Source organism: Pelobates fuscus, chromosome 3 (assembly GCF_036172605.1).
Source record: "Pelobates fuscus isolate aPelFus1 chromosome 3, aPelFus1.pri, whole genome shotgun sequence".
Lineage (NCBI taxonomy): Eukaryota > Metazoa > Chordata > Amphibia > Anura > Pelobatidae > Pelobates > Pelobates fuscus.
In genome coordinates this window covers 421,743,000-421,756,337 of record NC_086319.1, presented here as the reverse complement: position 1 = coordinate 421,756,337, position 13,338 = coordinate 421,743,000, and the positions used below count along the sequence as shown (strand labels likewise).

At 41.4% G+C, this 13,338-nt stretch overlaps 1 protein-coding gene across 4 annotated transcripts in view; it reads left to right on the top strand.

The window, feature by feature from the left end:
* Positions 1 to 13,338, top strand: part of TFR2 (transferrin receptor 2) — a 95,673-nt gene that overhangs the window by 76,665 nt on the left and 5,670 nt on the right. For all 4 annotated transcript variants that reach the window (XM_063449795.1, XM_063449796.1, XM_063449794.1 and 1 more), the window contains exons 15-16: positions 2,044 to 2,120; positions 3,384 to 3,468. In XM_063449795.1, the coding sequence (XP_063305865.1) occupies positions 2,044 to 2,120; positions 3,384 to 3,468 (162 nt within the window). The remainder of the gene's footprint in view (positions 1 to 2,043; positions 2,121 to 3,383; positions 3,469 to 13,338) is intronic.

The following is a 13,338-nucleotide window of genomic DNA, read 5'->3' as shown; positions in this document are numbered from 1 at the left end:
AGACCAAGAAGATGAAAGGGGGTCCCACCAAACCCTAATGCATTCCCTCTCAGCTAAAGTTCAAGCCCAAGAGAGGCACCTATCTATGCTACAACGCTCCCTAGACGACATCGATAACAGGGACAGAAAAAATAAACTTCGTATAAGGGGACTGCCTGAAGCTGAAGGGGAAAATCTATACAACATCTTGGCCACATTATTTAACCTGGTACTCGACCGTAAACCAGACTCCCCTGTAGTCCTAGATAGAGCACATCGCTCCCTGAGACCCAAAACGGCTACAGGTGATGCACCAAGAGATATTTTCTGCCGTGTTCACTATTATGCTCTAAAAGAAGATATTCTGAAGCACCTCAGGGATACCTCTGCTCCCATGTTGTTTCAGGGACACGAAATACAGATCTTCCAGGATCTCTCCTGGGAGTCACATATCCAAATCTCACGTTCGGTAGTTTCCGTGTCGCATCGTGTGGAAGTTTGACCGGCTCGCCATGTGGTGGTATCCGATTTAGAGTTCCATGAAATCAGCAGCAAGAGCCGATCTCCGTTCGCGCCTAATTACACGAAAACTACCATACGAATGTTGCAGCTTGTTATATGAAAATGCTCCCCTTGTTCGGTAGATTCAAACTCCCGAATGCCGGTTTGATTTGTTGAATGGAAAGTAGTCAGCCGGGACTTCCATAATGACCAGACGTTCATGTGGTTGCCATGCCGAAAACAGTTCCAGGCAATTCATGCGTAAGTCCCACTGACCGCATTCGGGAGATTTAAGATGGCCGCCATCCTTTGTTCTCGCCACGTGTTCGTATGCCACGAAGAAGCACTCAATTAAGTTGCGGTTTTCTCAACATTCCAAATTCTGATTACTACCCAGGGTGGTCTCCGTTCGTTAGAACGAATACATTTCTCGAACACATAGTTAAAACGAAATGACTACAAGCATTTAAACAGCAGGGAGAGGATATAACCGAATGCACACAGGTGAGTATATGGAAATCCTTAACAAGGACATAGTCTTAAATTAGAGGGGCAAAGGTTTAAAAATAATTTCAGGAAGTATTACTTTACTGAGAGGGTAGTGGATGCATGGAATAGCCTTCCAGCTGAAGTGGTAGTAAAGGAGTTTAAGCATGCGTGGGATAGGCATAAGGCTATCCTAGCTATAAGGATAATAAATACAATGTTAAACAAAAATCTGCAAACCAGTCAAGCCATAAGACTTGCTTTTCCCACAGAAATCCCATAACTGCAGCGATGTTACAACCGCAAAGGATTCTGGGTGGGCATATGCAAATTAGTTTAACAAAAGAATCACATTTTTGCCTCATTCCATTTTAAACATGGATTCCTTTTAATCTGTGTTTGCTGTATACAACAGCTTGAAACACAATATAGGAAAACAGACTTCAGGTGGAAGGGGTTTTCAATCACAATTATTCCCCACCATAACCTATTTGGATTTTGCTTCCCGAGCTATAAGATAAGGCTAGGGACTAATTAAAGTATTTAGAAAATTGGGAAGACTAGATGGGCTGAATGGCTCTTATCTGCCGTCACATTCTATGTTTCTATGTTTAACATACCCCCACCCTCTCAGTGATAACGCTCCTGGTAAATATACCCAGACCCTCTCAGCGTTAGCCTCCAGGTAAATATACCTGGACCGTCTCAGTGTTAGCCTCCAGGTAAATATATCTGGTTCCTCTCAGTGTTAGCCTGCAGCTAAATATACCTGGACCCTCTCAGCGTTAGCCTCCAGGTAAATATACCCAGTCTAATCCAACTATGAAGAAGATAGAAATATCCTAATATACAGAATTATGGGATGGTAAACATGCCTGGGAAATCACCGGAATAACCCCAGACACTTAAGAGCGTCATTTTGTTTTGTCTACCCCATGACCCTTCCCCTTGATGTCCTCTTCATTCTTGTGGGAGGAAGGGAAGGCCCCTGGGAGCCATGTTATCAGGTGTGAAGGAGACATTATTGCAAACTTTGAATCTCAGTCCAGTAACGGTTCATTCTCCCACCGCTCACAGGTTGATAACCCAAGACGAAGCCAACAAAGTATCTTCGATTACATGAGTTCCCAAGACAAAGACTGGCAAAAACAAGGGTGAGTGAAAGCAGCTGGCATCCTGGGATTACAAGTACTCCCTATAACCTCTCCTAGTACGCTCTATAATCCATCCTAGTACTCTCTATAATCCATCCTAGTACTCTCTATAATCCATCCTAGTACTCACTATAACCTCTCCTAGTACGCTCTATAATCCATCCTAGTACTCTCTATAATCCATCCTAGTACTCTCTATAATCCATCCTAGTACTCACTATAACCTCTCCTAGTACGCTCTATAATCCATCCTAGTACTCACTATAACCTTTCCTAGTACTCACTGTAACTTCTAGTAGTACTTTGTAAAACCTCTCCTAGTACTCTCTAAAAAAAAAAACTCCTGTACTTACTATAAACTCTCCCACTACTCACTATAACCTTTCCTAGTACTCACTATAATCTCTCCTAGTACTCGCTATAACTTTTTCTAGTACTCACTTAGTACTCCCTAAAAACCTTAATACTTGTGCACAAGGTCCAACAAAGCTTCTCTATAAGAACCGTTGAACAGAAAAGAATGACATGGCGCGATCAGGCAGAAGGTGCTAATGTATTGCAGTTATGATAGCTGCTCTCTTGGTCACACCGTTACCATTTGACCAAACAATGCTCTCAGTTTCATGATAAAGAAGGCACAGGCTAGTTAAATGAACACTATAGTCACCAAAACAACTTTTGCTTAATGAAGCAGTTTTAGTGTATAGATCATGCCCTTGCAGTCTCACTGCTCAATTCTTTGCCATTTATAAGTTAAATCTCTTTATTTATACAGCTCTAGCCACACCTCCCTGCATGTGACTTACACAGCCTTCCGAAACACCTCCTGTAAGACAGATCTGGTGTTTAAACTTCTTTATTGCACAGTGTATTTAATTTAGCATTTCTAATCTTCTGCTCTGTTATTGGCCTGTTAGAGCCTGCAGGAGCCTTGTGTGTTTGATTTAAAGTTCAGTTAACAAAGCAGGAGATGAACACTTCTAAAATAAAACCTGAATTACATTTTTGTTTCATGCAGACTGTGTGAGTCATAGCCAAGGGAGGTGTGGCTAGGGCTGCATAAACAGAAACAAAAATGATTTATCTCTTCAATGGCAGAGAATTGAACAGTGAGACTGTTTTATACACCAAAAACTGCTTCATTAAGCTAAAGTTGTTATGGTGCCTATAGTATCCCCTTCATATAAATAATACAGATTACACTGCCGTCTATTGTGTTTATGTCCGGGTGCCATCTAATTTCTCTGTGGTCTGTGTCCACAGGATGTTACCTCTCACAGTAGATACTGGGGCGTTTGCCTTTACTGCGTTTGGGGGAGTCCCTGCTCTGGAGTTTTCATTTGTAGAGGTGAGAGATGATGCAAATTAAAAAATAAGAAAAAGAAAGTACCCCCTTGCGGGGATAAGATAAGTGTGTCCAGAACGTATCTCAATAGGGGGTAACCCTTGTATTATATACAGTAAGACAGTAAAGGTAGTGTATACCTAAGACCCAAGGTCTAGGTAACACAAGTGAGATACAGATCTCAGAAGTCTGCTAAAATAAATAATCTTTAATTAGGTATACTTAACCATGAACAAATACAACAACATAAATGTGAATACTTAAAGTAAAAAATCACCCAAAACGGTGCAAGAGGAGATCAAAAGGGGCTCAGGGAGTGATTGATGAGATATCAACTTAGGCAAAAGTGCTCTAGATGTATACTCATTACTGGGGAATATGAATGGGAGGTACCAATGTACACTTAACTACCCTGCTGATTCGTAAACAGAAACAAACCCTTAAAACTGGAAAGGGAAGTAACCGCTAATATGATACTCCAACTGTGGAGTGCAGCATAAAACCGCAGAAGTGTCTATTCTTGTGGAGGTATAGGTACAATGAGCTCCTAACAATATAACACTTCACGGTGTTGCAACAGGTGATGTTGCATACTTGCTTAGTGGCCACAAGTGGATCCTGTAGCCATCACAAGGTAACCCTAGAGGGTACTGCAACAAAAGTTGTTACGGAAATATACATATAGCCACACCTGAAAAGCTAGATGCAAGACAGTAACATAAAGTACTAGGTAGATAGTATAGATATGGGATACTTAGATGTTCCCCTATAGAATATAAACAAACTCAACACTACTTAGACCTACCCCCAGTGCTGTATGCACTGACTGGTAGATGTTGTAGATTGGGATACTTGAATGTTCCCCTGTTAAATGCAAACTGACTCAATGTTGCTTGGAACTAGCCACAGTGCTGTATGAATATCAACAGGCTCAACACTACTTAGAACTAACCCCAGTGCTGTATGCACTGACTGGTAGAAAGTGTAGATTGGGATACTTGAATGTTCCCCTGTTAAATATAAACGGACTCAATGATACTTGGAACTAGCCACAGTGCTGTATGCACTGCTTGATCAAAGCAAGGCTAATAGCAAGGCTAATAAAGTCGTATTGCACACTTAGTTTATCTTAGCTGGAATCCAACAAATAGTAGTAATTATAGTACAAATCCCTTATTCCCTCCAAAAAATCTCCAAACAGGCCCCAGCTCCTCTTGTCTTAATACAATACCCCTAACATAGTGCAGTGAAAAATAGTGAGAAAACCGTGATTATAAAATCATCTAAATTCTCTGCATGTCTGCCTAACGCGTTTCGGCGCTGTACAAAGCGCCTTTCTCAAAGGCTGTCATTGAGCAAATGCTCGAGAGTGTTTTTTAAGTATGAATCAGAGCCGAAATTCGTCCAATCAGCAACGACATGGGCGGAGTTAAAGTTCAATCCGCCCCCCTCTCATGATAGCTGTCAGAGACATCAGTCTTACAGCCTCCGGCCACTCAGGGCGGGTCCAGGGCGGGACTCAATGCCGGAGCTATGGTTTAGATACACCCACCAGTGGTGATGTGTGTTCGAGCTGTCCGTCTTAAGTGCTCTGACCAATCAGAGCAGACGGGGGCGGGACTAAGTGCCGAAGCCGAAATCCAGTGTATAGTGCTGACAGGATCATCGGCTAAAACGCCTTATGGGAATAACAGCAGTGGACTAGTCAAAAAACATCAATGGGGGTAATCCAATGGTGGACTTGTAGTACATAATGGTAACGTCCTGTGTAGGTATTTATAGAACTGACTGGGAACTTATTGACTATTGCCCAGCCGAAGTGACGTTCTATTTTAGTACAGTTAGGACAGACTGGGAATTCAATAAATATTACCCAGCCGAGGATAAAAACCTTACTGTATCCATATAGCCTCATAACTGGAGAGGATCCTATGGATACCTACGTACTATATATTAGTTGCTGACTGGTAGAACTTGAATTTGGCCGCTAGTAGTATAGTTCATGATGATGGCCTGATAAAGATGTGATATGTACAGAAGAATGTGTACCATAGCAAACCGTAAGTATAACAAAATGTGAAGGATAAATGACTATAGAGAAAAAAAAAAAAAAAAAAAAAAAAAAGGAAAAAGTTCCTCATTATAAAATAAAGGGGGTGAAGGTGAAACCTTCATTGAGGCCATTAGGGGACATGGTGTTTAATGTCTGAATCCAGAAACATTCTCTCCTCCTTAGGATGAGATCCAGGTCTCCCCCTCTTTTGCCCACATGGACTTTTTCTATCCCTGCGAATTTGAAGCCTCTAGAAGTATCCCCCTGGTGTGTTCTAGCATGTCTTGCTACAGGGGTGTCCCTGTCTGATGAGACTGAATGAACATGTTCCATCATGCGCCTCTTGAAGGGACGTATTGTTTTCCCTACGTATTTTTTACCACATTTGCAGGTAAGGAGATAAACCAGTCCAGTTGAGTTACAATTGAAAAATTGTTTTATCAATGTCTTATGTGCACCAGAGGAGTCAGTTATGGATTTAGAGTCTCTATCTATGTAGCTACAGGCTACACAGTGTCCACATTGGTAGGTACCATAGACATTAAGCCAATTTTTCTTATGTTTGTTGTGTTTGGACAGGTGGCTTGGAACTAGCAAGTCCTTTAGATTCCTACCCCTCTTAGCTGTTATGGAGACGTGTGATGGAATCACATCTTTAAGATGTCTGTCTTGTGTGAGTAATGGCCAGAATCTAGCCATAATTTTTTTAGATATATCCCAGCCAGCGTCGAAATTCGCCACACAGCGGATTACTTTCGGGGGTGCAGGTTTAGGGGTGTTGTCTAGCAGTACTTCACGGTCACTAAGAAGTGCCCGTTGATAAGCCTGTTTAAGGCACCTGTTAGGGTAGCCCTTGGCTTTGAATCTTGTTCTTTGTAGTGCTGCTTTTTCTATGAAGTCTTTCTCAGTGGAGCAATTCCTTTTTAGTCGAAGGTATTGTCCCACTGGGATACCCCTTTTCAGAGGGTTAGGATGGTAACTATGCCAATTGAGCATATTGTTAGTTGATGTCGGTTTGCGGTAGAGAGAGGTTTGTATCCTTAGATCGCTCGTGATGGTGAAAGTGCAATCAAGAAAGTTCAATGAGGATGTCCCAATTTCCATAGTTAAACGTAGATTAAGATCGTTTTCGTTCAGCACCCCCACAAATTCGATAAAGAGCTCCTTTGTACCGGTCCAGATGACCATAATATCGTCTATATAACGTTTCCAGACGTGGACATAGTCCATATAGCATTTCATACGTTCGGAATAAACGATATGTTTTTCCCACCAGCCAAGGTGCAGGTTCGCATATGAGGGGGCACAAGATGTCCCCATCGCAGTCCCCTGCACCTGGTGGTAAAATTTATTGTCAAAGAGAAAAAAATTGTGGGTCAAGATGAACTTAAGGAGGTCGAGGACAAACGTGGTGTGACGTGAGTGATTGGGGCCCCTTGTTTCGAGAAAAGAGCCTGTATGCTGTATTCCTCCCAGATGTGGTATTGAGGAGTACAGTGCCTCCACATCGAGGCTACATAACATGGCTCCCTGGGGTACTTCAATAGATGCAATACATCTTAGGGTGTCTTTGGTGTCCCTAAGGTAGGACGGTAATTCCTCCACATACGGACGAAGGATTTTGTCTACATATTTACTGCCTATGCATGTAAGGTTATTGGTGCCTGACACAATAGGTCTGGCTGTAAGTGGTTCATACCCCTTATGTATTTTAGGGAGGCAGTAGAATGTCGATATTACTGGATTTTTCACATAAATGCTTGCATGTTCATCCTTTGTAAGTATTCCGTCATCAAATGCTCTGTCTAGTAAGGCTTTGTACTCAGACAGAAATTTGGTAGTAGGATTGGATGGTAGAACTCTATATGTACTTTCATCATTCAGGATTCTTTCAGCCAGCTGAATATAGTGGGGTCTATTGAGAATGACAATGTTACCCCCCTTGTCTGCTGGTTTGATAATGACATGTTCGTTGTCTCTCAGATCAGTCATGGCTTTCCATTCTTTTTTACTAAGGTTGTTTCTGGGTTTGATCTTTAGGGTATCTATATCTAGATTTCTGATCAAATTGGTGGTTGATTCAACGAACATGTCAATATTTTTATAATCCCGGATATTTGGAGTGAATTTACTCTTAGGATGCAGATCAGTGTATGGTTGGGGGGACACATTGTCATTAGACTCAAGGAGGGATACTAAATCCAAAAGGCATTGGTATTCCCTATTGTCAAAGCCTAAGTCTTTGGCCTTTTTCTCATTTTTTATCTGGAAGAATTTGTGAAGGGCAAGTTTCCTCCCAAATAAGTTTATGTCCTTAATCCATTCGAATTTGCAGAATGGTGGAGTTGGAACGAAAGATAAGCCCTTCATAATAACTTGCTCCTGTGTGATCGTGAGAGGAGTATCTGAGATGTTAATGATTCTAGTGTCCCCTTCTAGTAACGTCTGCGCGCTCTCCCCCTGTTGCGTGTTTGCCTGTATTGCGTTTGCTGTTCCCCCTCCCGGGGGAGTTGTCCTAAAAAAGAAACTCCTTTTTTAAGAATCCCTTTTCCTCTTTGAGTACTTTGTCTAGTCTGGGGTGCTGATGTTACTTCACTGTCTGTATCTGAGGTTTCGTATTCTGACGTTGTGCAATAGTCTGAGTCGACTCTTGAGATTTTCTTAAAGTGTCTGTAGACTCTCCCTGATCTGTAATCATCGTTATCTCTAACAAACTTCTTATGTTTGCGTAGTTTGATAACGCTTTGATATTTGTTGAGATTTTCTTGTAACCTCTGTTCTTGAGTTTGGAAAGAGGGGTCACTAGTGCATTTTTGTATTTCCTCTACCGCAGTATTCACTTTCTCGTCAATCGTTTTTAGCCTCTCTGATTCAAATTTTACTAGGATCTCCATATATTTAATTGAACACACATTGGATGCATCTTCCCATTCTTTTAATAGGGCCGGGTCTTCCATTTGTGTGTTCGGTGTAGTTTGTATTCTCAAACCCCTTGGAATCATTGATTTAGCCAGATAATTCTTTAAGGATGTAATTTCCCACCCCACTCTGATCTGTTGTTTGCAAAGATTACTCAGGGTCCTGAATTTATAATTTATATTGTCGTGCTCCGGTAGTAGGGTTTGGTGGCTGTCTGAGAAAACAGTTTCAGCACCGATACACCATGAATTGGCTTCTTTTAATTGGGATAGAAAGTTAGCCATGTTAAGTTAGGCAAAATTCACCTTCACAATTAGAGTTATACTGACACACTTGTGGGTATTGAAACCTCTATAAAGTAGATAACTTAAGAAAAAGAAAGTACCCCCTTGCGGGGATAAGATAAGTGTGTCCAGAACGTATCTCAATAGGGGGTAACCCTTGTATTATATACAGTAAGACAGTAAAGGTAGTGTATACCTAAGACCCAAGGTCTAGGTAACACAAGTGAGATACAGATCTCAGAAGTCTGCTAAAATAAATAATCTTTAATTAGGTATACTTAACCATGAACAAATACAACAACATAAATGTGAATACTTAAAGTAAAAAATCACCCAAAACGGTGCAAGAGGAGATCAAAAGGGGCTCAGGGAGTGATTGATGAGATATCAACTTAGGCAAAAGTGCTCTAGATGTATACTCATTACTGGGGAATATGAATGGGAGGTACCAATGTACACTTAACTACCCTGCTGATTCGTAAACAGAAACAAACCCTTAAAACTGGAAAGGGAAGTAACCGCTAATATGATACTCCAACTGTGGAGTGCAGCATAAAACCGCAGAAGTGTCTATTCTTGTGGAGGTATAGGTACAATGAGCTCCTAACAATATAACACTTCACGGTGTTGCAACAGGTGATGTTGCATACTTGCTTAGTGGCCACAAGTGGATCCTGTAGCCATCACAAGGTAACCCTAGAGGGTACTGCAACAAAAGTTGTTACGGAAATATACATATAGCCACACCTGAAAAGCTAGATGCAAGACAGTAACATAAAGTACTAGGTAGATAGTATAGATATGGGATACTTAGATGTACCCCTATAGAATATAAACAAACTCAACACTACTTAGACCTACCCCCAGTGCTGTATGCACTGACTGGTAGATGTTGTAGATTGGGATACTTGAATGTTCCCCTGTTAAATGCAAACTGACTCAATGTTGCTTGGAACTAGCCACAGTGCTGTATGAATATCAACAGGCTCAACACTACTTAGAACTAACCCCAGTGCTGTATGCACTGACTGGTAGAAAGTGTAGATTGGGATACTTGAATGTTCCCCTGTTAAATATAAACGGACTCAATGATACTTGGAACTAGCCACAGTGCTGTATGCACTGCTTGATCAAAGCAAGGCTAATAGCAAGGCTAATAAAGTCGTATTGCACACTTAGTTTATCTTAGCTGGAATCCAACAAATAGTAGTAATTATAGTACAAATCCCTTATTCCCTCCAAAAAATCTCCAAACAGGCCCCAGCTCCTCTTGTCTTAATACAATACCCCTAACATAGTGCAGTGAAAAATAGTGAGAAAACCGTGATTATAAAATCATCTAAATTCTCTGCATGTCTGCCTAACGCGTTTCGGCGCTGTACAAAGCGCCTTTCTCAAAGGCTGTCATTGAGCAAATGCTCGAGAGTGTTTTTTAAGTATGAATCAGAGCCGAAATTCGTCCAATCAGCAACGACATGGGCGGAGTTAAAGTTCATAACGATGATTACAGATCAGGGAGAGTCTACAGACACTTTAAGAAAATCTCAAGAGTCGACTCAGACTATTGCACAACGTCAGAATACGAAACCTCAGATACAGACAGTGAAGTAACATCAGCACCCCAGACTAGACAAAGTACTCAAAGAGGAAAAGGGATTCTTAAAAAAGGAGTTTCTTTTTTAGGACAACTCCCCCGGGAGGGGGAACAGCAAACGCAATACAGGCAAACACGCAACAGGGGGAGAGCGCGCAGACGTTACTAGAAGGGGACACTAGAATCATTAACATCTCAGATACTCCTCTCACGATCACACAGGAGCAAGTTATTATGAAGGGCTTATCTTTCGTTCCAACTCCACCATTCTGCAAATTCGAATGGATTAAGGACATAAACTTATTTGGGAGGAAACTTGCCCTTCACAAATTCTTCCAGATAAAAAATGAGAAAAAGGCCAAAGACTTAGGCTTTGACAATAGGGAATACCAATGCCTTTTGGATTTAGTATCCCTCCTTGAGTCTAATGACAATGTGTCCCCCCAACCATACACTGATCTGCATCCTAAGAGTAAATTCACTCCAAATATCCGGGATTATAAAAATATTGACATGTTCGTTGAATCAACCACCAATTTGATCAGAAATCTAGATATAGATACCCTAAAGATCAAACCCAGAAACAACCTTAGTAAAAAAGAATGGAAAGCCATGACTGATCTGAGAGACAACGAACATGTCATTATCAAACCAGCAGACAAGGGGGGTAACATTGTCATTCTCAATAGACCCCACTATATTCAGCTGGCTGAAAGAATCCTGAATGATGAAAGTACATATAGAGTTCTACCATCCAATCCTACTACCAAATTTCTGTCTGAGTACAAAGCCTTACTAGACAGAGCATTTGATGACGGAATACTTACAAAGGATGAACATGCAAGCATTTATGTGAAAAATCCAGTAATATCGACATTCTACTGCCTCCCTAAAATACATAAGGGGTATGAACCACTTACAGCCAGACCTATTGTGTCAGGCACCAATAACCTTACATGCATAGGCAGTAAATATGTAGACAAAATCCTTCGTCCGTATGTGGAGGAATTACCGTCCTACCTTAGGGACACCAAAGACACCCTAAGATGTATTGCATCTATTGAAGTACCCCAGGGAGCCATGTTATGTAGCCTCGATGTGGAGGCACTGTACTCCTCAATACCACATCTGGGAGGAATACAGCATACAGGCTCTTTTCTCGAAACAAGGGGCCCCAATCACTCACGTCACACCACGTTTGTCCTCGACCTCCTTAAGTTCATCTTGACCCACAATTTTTTTCTCTTTGACAATAAATTTTACCACCAGGTGCAGGGGACTGCGATGGGGACATCTTGTGCCCCCTCATATGCGAACCTGCACCTTGGCTGGTGGGAAAAACATATCGTTTATTCCGAACGTATGAAATGCTATATGGACTATGTCCACGTCTGGAAACGTTATATAGACGATATTATGGTCATCTGGACCGGTACAAAGGAGCTCTTTATCGAATTTGTGGGGGTGCTGAACGAAAACGATCTTAATCTACGTTTAACTATGGAAATTGGGACATCCTCATTGAACTTTCTTGATTGCACTTTCACCATCACGAGCGATCTAAGGATACAAACCTCTCTCTACCGCAAACCGACATCAACTAACAATATGCTCAATTGGCATAGTTACCATCCTAACCCTCTGAAAAGGGGTATCCCAGTGGGACAATACCTTCGACTAAAAAGGAATTGCTCCACTGAGAAAGACTTCATAGAAAAAGCAGCACTACTAAGAACAAGATTCAAAGCCAAGGGCTACCCTAACAGGTGCCTTAAACAGGCTTATCAACGGGCACTTCTTAGTGACCGTGAAGTACTGCTAGACAACACCCCTAAACCTGCACCCCCGAAAGTAATCCGCTGTGTGGCGAATTTCGACGCTGGCTGGGATATATCTAAAAAAATTATGGCTAGATTCTGGCCATTACTCACACAAGACAGACATCTTAAAGATGTGATTCCATCACACGTCTCCATAACAGCTAAGAGGGGTAGGAATCTAAAGGACTTGCTAGTTCCAAGCCACCTGTCCAAACACAACAAACATAAGAAAAATTGGCTTAATGTCTATGGTACCTACCAATGTGGACACTGTGTAGCCTGTAGCTACATAGATAGAGACTCTAAATCCATAACTGACTCCTCTGGTGCACATAAGACATTGATAAAACAATTTTTCAATTGTAACTCAACTGGACTGGTTTATCTCCTTACCTGCAAATGTGGTAAAAAATACGTAGGGAAAACAATACGTCCCTTCAAGAGGCGCATGATGGAACATGTTCACTCAGTCTCATCAGACAGGGACACCCCTGTAGCAAGACATGCTAGAACACACCAGGGGGATACTTCTAGAGGCTTCAAATTCGCAGGGATAGAAAAAGTCCATGTGGGCAAAAGAGGGGGAGACCTGGATCTCATCCTAAGGAGGAGAGAATGTTTCTGGATTCAGACATTAAACACCATGTCCCCTAATGGCCTCAATGAAGGTTTCACCTTCACCCCCTTTATTTTATAATGAGGAACTTTTTCCTTTTTTTTTTTTTTTTTTTTTTTTCTCTATAGTCATTTATCCTTCACATTTTGTTATACTTGCGGTTTGCTATGGTACACATTCTTCTGTACATATCACATCTTTATCAGGCCATCATCATGAACTATACTACTAGCGGCCAAATTCAAGTTCTACCAGTCAGCAACTAATATATAGTACGTAGGTATCCATAGGATCCTCTCCAGTTATGAGGCTATATGGATACAGTAAGGTTTTTATCCTCGGCTGGGTAATATTTATTGAATTCCCAGTCTGTCCTAACTGTACTAAAATAGAACGTCACTTCGGCTGGGCAATAGTCAATAAGTTCCCAGTCAGTTCTATAAATACCTACACAGGACGTTACCATTATGTACTACAAGTCCACCATTGGATTACCCCCATTGATGTTTTTTGACTAGTCCACTGCTGTTATTCCCATAAGGCGTTTTAGCCGATGATCCTGTCAGCACTATACACTGGATTTCGGC